Genomic DNA, 13,887 nt, shown 5'->3' on the forward strand with positions numbered 1-13,887 from the left:
CCCCATGGCAACCACCTCCGAAACGCCCTGTTCCCGTTGCCCGGGTAACTGCCCCCCCAACACCTGCCTGCCTTCCACTGCGAAACCTGCTCCGGGACGCCCTGGACCTAACCACACACAATACTGCAGGCCTGTGTGGGCCCAGGGGCGGGTGGACACGGCACCCCCGGGGTGATGGACCGACAGAGGGGTCTGGGGTGGGGGAGAAGAACAAACTTAATCCACAAGTGATCTTCTCTCTTCCCACCTCCCCCACCTCCAACTGTGGGTCCCTTGTAGCAGACAGGATGGGATTAAGTGGGGCAAAAAGGCAGTTGCCATGGTAACGGCCAGTGGGTGCCACATTCTGGGATGGTCCCCAGGAAAGACAGGATGCAGTTACCCTGGCAACTTCATCTCCTCTGGAGAGACAGGTATTGCCCCGTTGCCCTGGCAACAGCAGGGTTCTAAGGTTTACAGGAAGCGATGGCTAATTCATTGGGATCTCTCTCCCAGTGGATCACTGTAGTCTGTAACTGTCTCTCTGCTCCCCTCTGTATTTCGTTTCTGCCTCTGCCTCTGTCTTCCTCATTCTCTGCCACCTTGTCCATCCCACTGGCGCTCTAGCTTGAGGGACAAGTGCAGAGGAGACATCGGAATTCTGGAGAGAATGGCCCTGCCCGCCTGTTCACCCCCACCCCTCTCCTCCATCCCGTGCCCCCAGAGGGACCATGGAGATCTGGTCTCCTGGGGCTCATGTCCCAGTTTCGGCTTGTGCTTCAAGTCAAGGTGAAAGAGGCGGAGGCGGCAGTGGGGAGGGAAGCATGGCCTGGCATGGAGGGGAGTGGCCATGGGCCTGCCCTGAAATCCTCATTCCCTCTTCCTCATTCCCGTTTTCCCTGCCAAGTTCAACTCTTCAGGGCAGCAGCCAGATCCGGGGCCCCAAGATCTCACCCAAGCCCTGGCGGGGCGGGGGGGGGGGGGCAGTTCGGAAGGAAAAGGGCTGGAGTTTAAGGATCTGAGTTCAACTCCAGCTCTGACGTTCATGAGCTGTGTGACTTTGGGAAAGTCACTGCCCCTCTCTGAGCCTCCAGCGCCCTTTCTGCAAAACAGAACAAAGCTGCCACTGCAGAGGAGGGCTGTGAAGAAGGAGTGGGCTAAGGGCTGTGGAAGCCTTTGGGAAGTATGTAAACATGAGGCCTCTTTTTAGTTTCTGGAAGAGGAAAAGGAAGGTCTAAAGTGGGACCATGGCCACCCCCATCACTCTAGCTTGGACTCAGAATTTCACACCCACCTCCTCCACTCAAGCTCATTTCACAGTCCACCAGGCTGAGGTCTCATGCCAGTATTTGCCCACGAGGAGCCCAGGTGGGATAAAAGGATCCAGGATCCCAACCCTGTGAGTTGCTAATCCACCCCTCTGAACCTTTCAGTTGCCTTACTGGTCACCTCACTTGCTGGACACGTTGTCAGCTTGTTGGTAATCCCCAACCCTAGCAGGTCCCTGACTCACTACCTTAGGTCCAGGGGCCCCTGGAGACATCTGGGTACCCTCTCCCACAATTCTGCCCCTCTTCCTGGGCATCAGGGGTGCGACAGAATGATGGGGTTGGCTCTCCAATGTGGGATGCAGCCACTTCTTCCCAGGAGAGAAACGGGAGGGAGGCCAAGGGGAAGGAGGGGAGGCGAGCTAGGGAGGAGGGGTAATGGCTTGGCCACTAATTGCACCATTACCACCTTCAGAAAAAGGAAAAACCACTCAGTTTTGTTTCTGCGCACAATATGCTTCCCGCTCCTGCCGCCAACGTTGCAATTCAGAGGCAGAGAAGAGAGGCCTTTGCTTGGGGGCTGCACAGCTGGTGGGAGCAGGCTGGGCACAGAAAGCGGAAAGCCGCCAGAGGCGAGAGGCAGATGCGGGAAAGTCGGGGAAGGACTGCACGGCCACCTCCCCGCCCAGACCCTCTAGCCCTTCCCAGGAGATGGCGACCACTCGTGAAGGCGCTGCAACAGCCCTTAGTGACTGCTGCGGCCACCTCAGTCACTGTCCAGGGGAGAGGAGAAGGACTTCACCATCTATGGGCTGTGTGATTTTGGATGAGGAGCCTAACTTCTCTGTGCCTCGGTTTCTTCATCTGCAAAATAGAGTTACTAATATTCCCTACCTCCAGGGCTGTTTAAGGATGAAATGAGATGAGCAGGTGAGCACAGCAGCTGACACACTGCGAATGCTCAGAGATGGGAAATTATTACTAGTAAGAGACTCAGAAGCCTTCCCTCCTCACACTGCTCTGTCTGAATCCTGGAAGCGCGCACCACCATCCTTGTTCCTAGCACTTTGGCGCCGGTGCTGCTCTCTGAGTCCCCACTGGAGTTGAGTTCCTGGTTTGAGCATCACCCGGCCCCAGCCTGCGTGACAGCAATGCCTGTACAACAAAGGACTGGGGGGGGGGCGCCTGGGTGGCTCAGTCGTTAAGCATCTGCCTTCGGCTCAGGTCATGATCCCAGGGTCCTGGGATCGAGCCCCGCATCGGGCTCCCTGCTCCATGGGAAGCATGCTTCTCCCTCTCCCACTTCCCCCGCTTGTGTTCCCTCTCTTGCTGTGTCTCTCTGTCAAATAAATAAATAAATAAAATCTTTAAAAAAAAAAGAAAGGACTGGGGCTAAGAGGAGAGGGCTCACAAGACCCCTAGCTCACTTAAAGGGGCTTTAGAAATTAACACATAAAACAAATGACAAGTGTGCCCCGAGGCTGTATGCATGGATGTCTGAGGTTCTGAACAAAGGAGGTGAAAGTCCTGCTCCGCAGGGAGCTGACCTGACCACTCTGCTCTGGCTTGGCTGGCCCCATCCCCAGCCCCCACTGGTGAAGAGAAGCACGTAGAAAGCAGAGCACCTCGCGGGAGGGCGGGAGGTCGTGCCCTCAGGTCACTGGAAGAGCTAGGGGGACAGAGGCTAATGGCCAGCTCTCTCCCTGTCTCTGACAGCGACCACGGAGGTGGCCTATGTGGCTTCAGGGAGCAAGGGCAACCTGGCCCCGTACCACTCCGTTCCGCCCCCCACCCCAGTCTGTCTTCCTTCCCTACTCTGTCTCCTCTTTCAGGCCCCCTTTCTCCTCTCCTTTTTCTCTTTCCCACCTTTCCCCACTTTCCTCCTTCCCTTGAGCACTTTCTTCTCAATCCTCCCTATCCTTCCGGTGCTTTTCATCTCCTTTCTTGTTTCTACCTCTCTCCCTCCTGCGTCTTCTCTCCCTCCCTGGCCCAGACCCTGTGCACGGGGGTGGGACACGACACGCAGGACCTGGAGCCAGAGAGAGGGCTGGAGAGTAGGGAGAAGACCAAAAGGTCTCCTTGGCAACTCTCTCTTACGCATACACCCGCTTGGAACCTTCGAGAGCTTAGCTCAGGGGGGTGGCACTGCCTCAGACAGCCCCCCCATCCTGAATGTGACCACAGCCCCACGTGACAGCTAGCTCACCGCCTGGCCCGTGCCCGGTGGCGGCCGGCAGTGGGGAGCCACGCCTGCCTCTGGGACACGGAGAGAATGAGCCCATGATTGCATGGGGGGACTGTTCCTGACAGACAGGTGTCGGGGGACATCAGAGCCCCGGGTAGCCCTGTGCCAGCCCACTCACACCCCACCTTGCACAGCCCACACGCACACATTCACACGCACATGCCCGAGCGCCTCAGGGTCCTGCAGGGCCTGGGCAGGTGCCACAGAAAACGTGCCATCAGAAGGGTCCCCACGAGGCCTGTCCCACTAAGGGCAGTGAGCATGGGGGGCAGAATCGGTGGAAAGTGGGCCAAGAGAGAAATGATCCTGCAGAGGGTCTAGGTGGAGGGTGATGTGGTTAATTAATGGCAGTAGGTAACACCAGGCTTACGCTTGGGAGAGAAGTCAGGGGTCAGGGAGCAGCACTGTCCCCTGAGGGGTCCCACATACGAGGCACTGCTTGCAGAGCAGAAGGAAGCCGGGAGCCGGGGGCCAGAGGGCCGTGGCTGCTGGGCCAACGTCAGCACAGCACAGCCTGCTGTTAGAGGACCCAAGTTCAAGTCCAGCTGTTGGTTAGGAGTGTTTATGGCAGGTCTGTTCCTCACTGGGGCCTCCACTTCCTCCTAAGAAATACGGGGACAAGATGTTCCTTCACTGACTCCAAAAATATGAAAAATAGTTATTTCTGCTTCAGAGCCAGGCCCCGTGCTAAGCATCCCGCACTTACACCTCACACCACGGATCTGGGGGGCGGGCTCAGGCAGTGCCTGTCTTGCGGAGATGTGACAGGACTCACCCGTGTATGGTCTGAGTGACTTCTGCACTCCGCCTTATGTTCTCTGGCCTGCCTAAGGGCTGGAAGGACCCTGACAGAGCCCAGGCCCCATACAGATGGAGACCAAGGCCCAGAGAGAGGAAGCTGCCCTCCCTCAGGAGCAGAAGTCAGCGGCAGAGTCAGGACATAATCCAGAATTCCTGATTCCCCGAACAGTGCTCCTTCCCCTACCCTGCTCTGCCCACTCTCTTTCTGGCACTGCAGGGCTGCTTGCCTAAGTCCCAAGGGAGCCAGTAGGTACCAAGTGAAAGGAAGAAACACTGCCAAGGCCCAGGGTGGGGCTCGGAGCCCTGCCCCTCCAGCCAGGTCCGGGGCTCCCTCCTGGTTCCTGGGGGACTGGTCATGCCTGCCCGAGACTCCACAGGCAGGGCCCAGCTTGGATAGGGCCACCCCTGGCTCTACCCTGGCTGGCTGGCAGATCTGCTGCCATCTGATTCAGCCAAGGGGGAAACCGAGGGTCTGTCTGGCATCTCTAGGCTCCACTCCCTCAGATCTGTGACCCAAGGGGCCAGAGCTGCCTCTGGTCTGCCTTCCTCCCCTCCCCCTCCCCACCGCAGGTGGTATAAACACTGCCAGCAATACCAGTCAGGGGCCTGATGCAGAGCCCAAAGCCTGGCTGGGGGGGACTCAGGGGCCACAGGAGACAGGAGGAAGGGTAGGAGCCATGCTGTCTGCTGGGCAGAATAGAAACCACAAGCAGGCTGAGCCTCTCATCACCATGCCCTAGTCCTGGTGGCTTCTGATCCCAATGCCCTCCACCCATCTCAGCCCTGGGCCAGCTGCCAGCACCCGGGGTAAGCAGGCTTGGGGACGGCTGGACTATGGACCAGGTTGCAGGCTGAAGCTTCAGTGGGGCTCCTGGGCTGTCTGCCGGGTTCTGGGTTAGGTAGGACTCTGAACCAGGCAAGCTCTAGGCTGGGTTTGAGATTCCACCGAGCTTCCTCCTAGGTGCGGGCCCCAGCCCCAGCTGGATTCTCTCTGTTTGAGGCCAGGTTAGCCACCGGGGATAGGCTGTGGTGTCTAGGGAAGAGCAGAAAAGGGCCTTTTATGGTCCTGCTCTTATGGCCCCAAAGGGCAGGGGCCTGGGAAGAGAAGCAGGGTTGGAGCGCGAAGTTAGGCCACCTAAGGCAGGGCCAACTCAGCGGTCTTGGGAGAGGCCTCCATTCAACTGGTGCAAGCCTGGAGCCGCAGGGGAGTCCTGGCTCCATGCCATTGCCATTCTGGAAGGGCACAGCCCATACAGCTAGGAGAAGCACCCGGTAGAGCCTAGAGTATCCTGGGTCATGGGCAGACTATGAACAATCCATCTGTGGGATACGCTGGGCTTGGGGCACCGTCCCAATGGATGACCTCTTCAGAGTCTCCCTCCTGAGCAGGCAGAAGTGCTAAGGGTGGCCGGAATCCAGAGGCCTCCGCCAGTCCTGGCCCCTGCCCCACACAGTGCAGGCATCAACATCCTGGAGACAGAGAAAGCTCCCCCTGGGGGGCAGAGGAAGGGGCCCAGGACATGGTCAGTCACCTCCGCCCTGCAGCCCCAGGCCAGACTCTCACTGCCGGGCCCAGCTACCTCTGCAGAGGGGATGCACTCTGGAACCCGTACCCAAACCCCCTCCACTGCACCGCACCCACCCCACCCCACCCGTCCTGCTCATCCACAAGCTGACGAGTCCTAACAGGCCTCCTTTGCCAGTGACAAAAATAACTATTTTCAAAATTCACAGCAGGGCTTTCGCCTACACATGCTGCACCGACTGGAACCTGAAGGGAGATATGCAGAACACAGTGTGTGGATGAAGGCACGCTCTGCAGCGAGCAGGCTCTGAACCCCCCCAGGCCCCTCCTCCCGCCACTCAGCCTGTGCTCCCCAACACACACACACACAGGGGTCCCCAGAACACCAAGTCGGAAGGGCTCTTAAATCATCTATTGTACTCAGGGGGACACTGAGGCCCAGAGAGGGTCCGGGATTTGCCAGAGGTCACCCGGTAGACCTGCGGCAGGACTGGGCCAGAACCCATACATCCTGCTTCCTGGCCAGGCTGCCCACCTCCTTTCCCACTCACTCGGTCAATGGTGAGCTCCTACGCACCCTCAGGATGCACATGCCCATACCCCTGTGCTCACAGATAGCCCTGCAACCCTGGCGTCCATGTGACTGCATTTTAATCAAGTTCCTGGGCTCCTCCACAACCATTACCTTGGCCAGTTCTCTATAGCCCTGTGAGGTAGGCAGAGCTAGGGCTAACATCCCCATTTGCAGATGGGGAAATCGAGGCCCAAAGGGGAAGGACTGGGTCCAAGGTCAAAGCAGCACCCAGTGTCCTGATTGTTGGTTCAGAGCCTCTTTTCACAGCTTTTCCCACCACCCTTGATCCTGCAGCAGCTAAAAGCTGGGTCAATCCTCGGGGTGGTGGGGGCCGGAAGGGGACCTTTCTCCCACAGCCCCCAGCACTAGTCTGGCCTCAGGACTGGCCCAATCCATGGGAGGACCAGGGAGGTCAGCCCCCATCCCTGCACCTCCACTCTCAGCACTCAGATGATTCCTTAAGAGAGTTGGCCGGACCGCCGTGCCTCAGCGAGGGTCCAAGCCTAGATTTGCCTCCATGTGGCCCCTCACCCAAGCAGTAGCACAGAGGTGCAGGCTTCAAGGGTGAGGCCTTCAATGAGCTGGGAGGTGGCAAGGTCAATGGGAACTCCATCATGGCCCCCGGCGCCAGGTTCACACCACGGAGCCACCAAGTCATTAGAGCTCATTACAGACCAGGAAACTGAGGCCCTGAGAGCTCACGCAGGCCACTTGAGGTCACAGAGCAAGTCAACGGAGAGGCAAGACTGGAATCCAGGTACCCCAGTCTAGTTTATTCTTCCCCAAGCCAAGCTCCCCACCCTTCAACTGAGGCGTCAGTCTATGCCTTCCATTTCCCGGCAATTGGGGACTTGACCTCAGGCCCCTCCGTGGGGAGGGGCAGGCTCAGGCTTGAATGGGGAAGTACATCTAGGGGGACAGAGATCCTCACCTCCCCCCCATCAGATCCGCTGGGACATCAGCCTGGTGTTGAGTTTACGAAAAAAGGATCGCAGCTTGCAAATCTTGCATTTTTTCTTGCGGCGCCCTTGGGAGAAGCTTCGAGCCCTGCTTGCCTCTTCCTCCTCTTCCTCATCTTCCTCATCACTGGCCCAGGGCCCCCAAGCACCCCCATTAAAGTCGGGATGGGCCCGGGGATTCTCGGCTGGGTAGCGCACAGGGATGGCCGTGCGGTTATAGTCCACCAGACGGGCCAGCAGGGCACGGACCACATCGGGGCGCTGGCCAGCCAGGTCCTCCCGTTCATAGGGGTCAGCGCTGATATTGAAGAGCCACACCGCCTGGCGGGCACTGGCCATGCGCTCGAGGTTCCACCAGCTGCCGGGAAAGGCGGCCAGCGTCTGCGGTGGGATCCAATCCCCATAGCCAGGGTCCCCCGTGAGCAGCTTCCACTCGCCCACGCGGATGGCAGCCTGCACGGCGGTGTTCCAGATGCCAAAGCCAGCCTCCAGGGAGCCGTGCCGGGCATGGTTGTAGAGGGGGTCAATGTTGTGCAGGATCTCTGTGCGCGGCGAGGCCCGGCCCTCGCTGATGGCTGGCCACACGTCGTAGCCGTCTAGCCCGTCGGCCGCCGAGGCAGTACCACCTGCCAGACCTACCAGGGTCGGGTACCAGTCAGTGATGTGCACCAGCTCCCGGCTTGTCCGGCGCTTTCGCTTGAGCAGGGGACTGTGGACGAAGCCAAGGCCACGCACGCCCCCTTCCCAGTAAGTGCCCTTGCGTCCGCGCAGCGGCCAGTTGCTTCCCCCCGAGAAGGTCTGGCCCCCGTTGTCACTGGAGAAAATGATGACACTGTTGTTGTAGAAACCATAGCGCTTGAGCGCCCAGGTGATGTTGTGCACGGCCTCGTCCATGCAGGTTACCATGGCGGCGTACTTGCGCCGGGCCACGTTGCCCATGGAGCGGTAGCGGTACAGGTACTCCCGCGGGGACTGCAGGGGCGTGTGCACCGCCTGGAAGGCCACATAGAGGAAGAGGGGCCGCCGGGGGCTGTGGCTAGCGAGGATGTGGCTGACCCGCTGGGCATAGAGCATGGTGGAGTACTGGCCGCTGAGGCCCCAGGCCACGCTCTCACCCTCGTGCAGGTCAAAGCCGCACACCCCGGGACCGTCGCAGTTGTCGTAAGTGTAGTAGTCCACGTTGCCGGTGAGCGAGCCCAGGAAGGTGTCGAAGCCCCGGCGGGTGGGCAGGCACTCCTTCCGGTAGAAGCCCAGGTGCCACTTGCCCACCATGTGGGTGGAGTAACCCGCCTCCTGCAGCTTCTGGGGCAGTGTCACCTGGTCCAGGGGCAGGCAGTTGGGCTGCCGAGGGCGGATGATGGAGTGCTGAAGTCCTGTGTGGATCTGGTACCTGGTGGGAAGAGGGGAGGGTGTGGAAGGCACAGGGGAGCTAAAACCACTGTTTGGGCCGACCACACCCCCATTCCCTCCCTGAGGGGGGCTCTGGTCCCAGCACTCCCAGAAAACGCACAGTAGGCAGCATGTGAGAAGCACTCCAAATGCATTATCTCAGGGAATCCTCAAAATCAATGGAAGCAGGTATTTACTGTCATTTTACAGAGGAGGAGACTGAAGCTCGGAATGGTTAAACCACTCACCCAGGATCACGCAGCTAGGAAGACGGGGGAGTTAAGAGTCAAACCCAGTTTAATCATGACAACAAAATAATAATAGCTAACACCAAGTACTCTCTTGTGTGCTCAGCATTGTGCTAAGCCCTTTATATGAATTGTCTCACCAACTCCCCACTAACCTAGGGAGTACATGCATGTCATTATCATTCCCATTTTCCAAATAAGGAAACCGAGGCTCAATAAGTTATATCACTTGCCCAGTGATTCAAACAATTAGTAACTGGAGCTGGGATCTATATCCCAGGGGGTCTCCAAAGACTTCAGAATCCCTAAGTTCTAAGCTACTAACTTGCTATTGTGCCTAGAGCAAGTCCTGCTCTCCCAGGCAAACTCGTACTCACTCTTCAAAGCCCAGCCGCAATGTTACCCCCTCTGTAAAGTCTCTCCTAACTCTCTCAAAGAATGAGTCACTTTTGCTTCTGGGTTAACATTTAGTACACATGATCATTGTCCCACTTGGCCATGGGATTCTACTCAGTGGTACGTGCTCTTGGGTCCAGTGATATGTAATGGGGCTGTCCTTTACTCAACTTTATATTCCTGGCATTCAGGTGATGTTTAAAGGATACTCAATTACTTATGGAAGGAAGGAAGGAATGCACTCAGGATTTTACAGGCAGAAGGGACCCAAGTCAATTTCTAGTGTATTTACCTTGTCTTAAAAATACAGGTCCAGGGGCGCCTGGGTGGCTCAGTCGGTTAAGTGTCTGACTTTCGCTCAGGTCGTGATCTCAGAATCCTGGGATCGAACCCCTAGTGGAGCCCTGCATCAGGCTCTGCACTCAGCGGGGAGTCTGCTTGTTCCTCTCCTTCTCCCTCTGCCCCTCCCCCTGCTTGTGCTCTCTCTCTCTCAAATAAATAAATAAAATCTTAAAAAAAAAAAAAAAAAAGAAAAGAAAAATGCGTGTCCAGAGGAGGGGAAGGGCCTTGCTCAAGGTCACTCAGTGGTCAGGGGCAAAACCAGGACTTGAACATAAGTCCAAGCAGAGTCCAAGCACAGACTCTTTTTCAGCAAACTAGGCTGCCGTGTCTCTTCCCTCATGGTGGCTTCAGTGTGCTCACATAGAGGGGTGAGTTCAGTAGAACGGGAGATCTCTGAAAACCTTCCAGTTCCCAAATTTTATGAGACCAGTTCTCATGTGCCCGCCTATAAATTCATGCGGCCCCTGGATCTGGGTCACTCACCCAGGCTAATGCTCTGAGGCAGGAGCAAATGGTTAGCAGAATCCTGCATTCCTCATCTATTCATTCAAATCCCTTCTGCGGTCAAGGCCCCCATGTGATATGCGTGTGGTGTCCAGCCTTTATTCAAGTCTTAAAAGCCCAGAGTAAATAAGAAGCCTGGAACTTCACAAGGGTCTTAGAATCCCACACCTTTTTCTCACCCCAGGGGAATTGGAGTTAAGCCAAGACCTGAATACCTGACACCTTTAACCCAGGCACTAGGATGGGCTCTCCTGTTTTTGGTTTCCTTAACTTAGAGCTGTTATCGTTGTTAGCCATCATTAGCCACTATGGCCATTTTTATACTTGTCTATATGCCACATATATTATTTCATTCAATCCTCATTAAAAACCTACAGGGAAGACTATTACTATCCCTATTCTACAGCTGATGAAACTGAGGCTCTCAAAAGTACAGCAACGGGCCCCACTGCAGACAGCTAGCAAGCAGCAGCTCTGAGCTTCGACCCCGGGTCTACACAGCTCGTGCTCAAAACCTCTCGGTGAGGCTGGCTCCGCAGACTTCAGTCCAGCTGATGAATGATTCCATTTACTACAAGATGCACCCCAGGCCAAGCAGCGCCGGAGGCTCTTCACAGGGCTGGGCACCACAGAGCACTGGTTTGTAAAGTGGGTGGGCCAGCTAAGAGTCACCGGAGCCCTCCTGCAAGTGGGTAACGTGAGCACCTCTGGTGCTCTCCAGCTTCCCCGGACACGACTGGATGCGCTAACGAACGCTAATGAGAGTCGTCAGCACCAGTCCGATGGAGCCCGCGGCAGGGGGCCGAGGGCAGCCGCTGCCCAGCCACGCTCAGCTAACTTCACAGATCAGGGGGCTGGAACGCTGCCCTGCTGGCTGCTCGGGCCCCTGCTTAAACCAAAAGTCACCTCGCGAGAGAGAAATGCTAACTTGTGCACAATTCCTGGGAATGCAGATTCTTTTCCCTCTTCTGGAGGTTAGTCAACATTCGGTCTTCACCACCACTACCAACGCCCCCACCCGCAACACATACACCAGCCCCTCTCCCACACTTCTCCAGTTCTCTCTCTCTCTCTCTCTCTCTCTGTTCCTGGAGCTGAATGTTGCGTGCCCGTGTGAAGGAAGAAAAGGCACCTATTCGACTCCCAGCTCTGGGACCCCTGCCAACCACCTGGCCTCTCAGCCCCCTCTCCCACAGACCCTGAAATTGGGCAGAGGCATGAGTTGGGCCCTCCCTGACTCCATGCCTCAGTTTCTCCCACCTGGGAAACAGGGAGAGCAAGGCTCTGGTTCCTGAGATCATACTAACGGCTTCTGGGGGGAACTTGGGAGAAGGCATGCCTTGGACCCCATCCAAGGAGGATTAGCTTCAGCCTTGCCAAAGGATTTTCTCCTAAGTGGCCAGAGTTTGCCTTCCACACCCCCACCTCCTGTTTCCCTGCTCTTTTAATCCTGTAATCCTGTGGACAACTCCTTATGGAGAAAGCAGCACGTCTCCTTGGGGCTCCCAGCCAACTTAGGAGGATTTTGCAGATGAAAAAACAGAGGTTTGGAGAAATGAAGTAACTAGCCTAAGGCTCCATAGGTCACGGCATCCTGTGTGTGTCTTTCTGCCCCGCCTCTACGTTCCTTCGTTTCCTTTCCACGCAGCCCTCAGTTCGGGGACCCTAATCCCTCTGGTGACATAGGGGCTGCCATTTATTACAGCCGTGCAACTCAACCCATCCTCACCACTCTTTTTCAGGATAAGCACTGCTCTCCACTCTATGGACAGACAAGAAAGTGGAGGCTTAGAGAAGTTAAATGACTTGCTCATGGCCTCAGGGTCTGTAATTAGAAACAGCGTTAAAACCTAAGTGTCAGAGACTGCCATGTTCCTCTCATAGAGGGATGCCCAGATGTCTCCTTCACATGGTGCATAGCGGGTGTCCTAGAACATCAGAGGGAGGAGACCTCAAAGATGATCTAAGCCATTCAGTGTACAGTTGGAGAAACTGAGGCCCAGAGAGGGCAAAGGACTTAACTAATGATCACACAAGCGACTGGAGACAGAATTGGCCGAGTCCTGGTTTCCCAGGTCCGAGTTGGGGGAAGGGGGTCTGTGAATGCAGAGGAAATCTACAGACCGGATTTATTTGGGGCTCTTACGGCCCGCCCCAGCAGCCTGGGTCATGCCTACCTGCCAGTGAGAAGTTGGCTCCGCGAAGGCGTGCAGATGGGCTGGATATAGTAATTCTCCAACTTGACACCCTCGGCTGCCAGCCGGTCCAGTGTAGGGGTCTCGATATCTGAGCCATGGTAGCCCACGTCGTGGTAGCCCTGGTCGTCGGTGAGGATGAAGATGATATGGGGAGGCTGGGGTGGAGTGGCCGAAGGCGGCTCCACGCCGGCCTCCCCGGGCCCGTCGGCCACCAGGCTTGGCTTGGCCCAGTCCCAGGACAGGTAGCCGAAGCTGAGCAGGCTGACCAGCGAGAAGCCAGTGAGGGCGTGCATCGCCATGCCGGCCGGCGCGTCCCGGCGCACAGGGTTCCCGGGGCCTCACCGCCTCGCGCGCCCAGGGCGCACGGCCCGCACGCCCGCCGCCTGGCCGGCCTGGACGCTGCGAGATCGTTCAGCGGCCCCGGGGGGCGGCCCAGGGGTTGGTCCAGGACTGGCGGCCGGAACTGCGCGGCCGCAGCGGGGCGCTCTGGGGAGGTCAGGCCCACGCCGAGCTGCCTCCCGCCGCCTGCGCGCCCGCCCTGCGCCGCCCTCGCTCCCTCTCCCCCAGCTCAGCCGGGCCAGCCTGAGACGCGGCGTGGCTGCTTCCAAAAAGTGCTCTCCACCATCCTCTGACTCTCCCCTTCCTACTAGCCCTCGATTTCTCCCGCCTCCTAATTTCTCTCGCCTCTGCTTTCCCTTCCTCCTCCTCCCGACCCTCCAGCCCCCCGCCCGGCCTCTCGCCCCGCCCGGAGTCCTGAGAACAGTCGGGCTCCCCGCAGGGAGGCGGGCAGGACCCCACCGGGGAACGGGAGGGAGGCACGGGTTGGGCGGGCCTGGGGGGACACCGCGGGAGAGAATGCGAGAAAGTTGTAACATCTGCCGGGGCAGAACCCCAGGTGGAGGGGCGGGACGTGGAGCAGCGGCTCCGCCCCCGGGCGGGAAGCCCAGGCCCGGTCGGCCCTCTGGCTCCGGCCCCCTCCCGGCCCGGGCCGGGAAAAGGAGGGAGAGGGGCTGCTTGGAATTCAGTGGAACAGCTCCCGAATGGTCCGGTCAGACATTCCAAGATCTTGGAGTCTTAGCATCTTTGCGTGCCAGCCCTGGAAGGGACGCGCATAGTTTTCTACTCCAACCCAATCGTTCTACAGTTGGAGAAACTGAGGCCCTGAGATAGGTGGGAGCTCGTGTAAGTCACAGGGCATGTCAGTAGCTTCTTCCCTGGGGCTCAGCGGCTGCTAGAGCGGCAGTAGAGACAGCGGTGAAGAATAGGGATGCTTCTAGCAAGCACCTGGGGCTGGAAATCAGGAAACTAGGTTCTGGCCTTTGCCAGCTTCCCTCTCCCCAACCCCTCCCCTCCCCCTCTTCATTCTGCCCTCCCGTGCTAGAACGCCAGTGCTAAAATCCAGAGGGCCCGGGCTGTTGAATACATATCCACAGGGTCCAGAAGCTCAATCAGCACATGT

At 57.8% G+C, this 13,887-nt stretch overlaps 1 protein-coding gene across 1 annotated transcript; it reads right to left on the minus strand.

The window, feature by feature from the left end:
- Nucleotides 1-7,333: 7,333 nt before the first annotated feature.
- On the minus strand, nt 7,334-12,727 carry ARSI (arylsulfatase family member I). Its single transcript, XM_032395350.1, has 2 exons — nt 12,408-12,727; nt 7,334-8,741 (listed from the first exon to the last, which is right to left on the minus strand). The coding sequence occupies exons 1-2, from the start codon at nt 12,725-12,727 to the stop codon at nt 7,334-7,336; spliced, it is 1,728 nt and encodes a 575-aa protein (XP_032251241.1).
- Nucleotides 12,728-13,887: the final 1,160 nt, after the last annotated feature.

The sequence above is a fragment of the Phoca vitulina genome, unplaced genomic scaffold (assembly GCF_004348235.1).
Source record: "Phoca vitulina isolate PV1807 unplaced genomic scaffold, GSC_HSeal_1.0 scaffold83, whole genome shotgun sequence".
Lineage (NCBI taxonomy): Eukaryota > Metazoa > Chordata > Mammalia > Carnivora > Phocidae > Phoca > Phoca vitulina.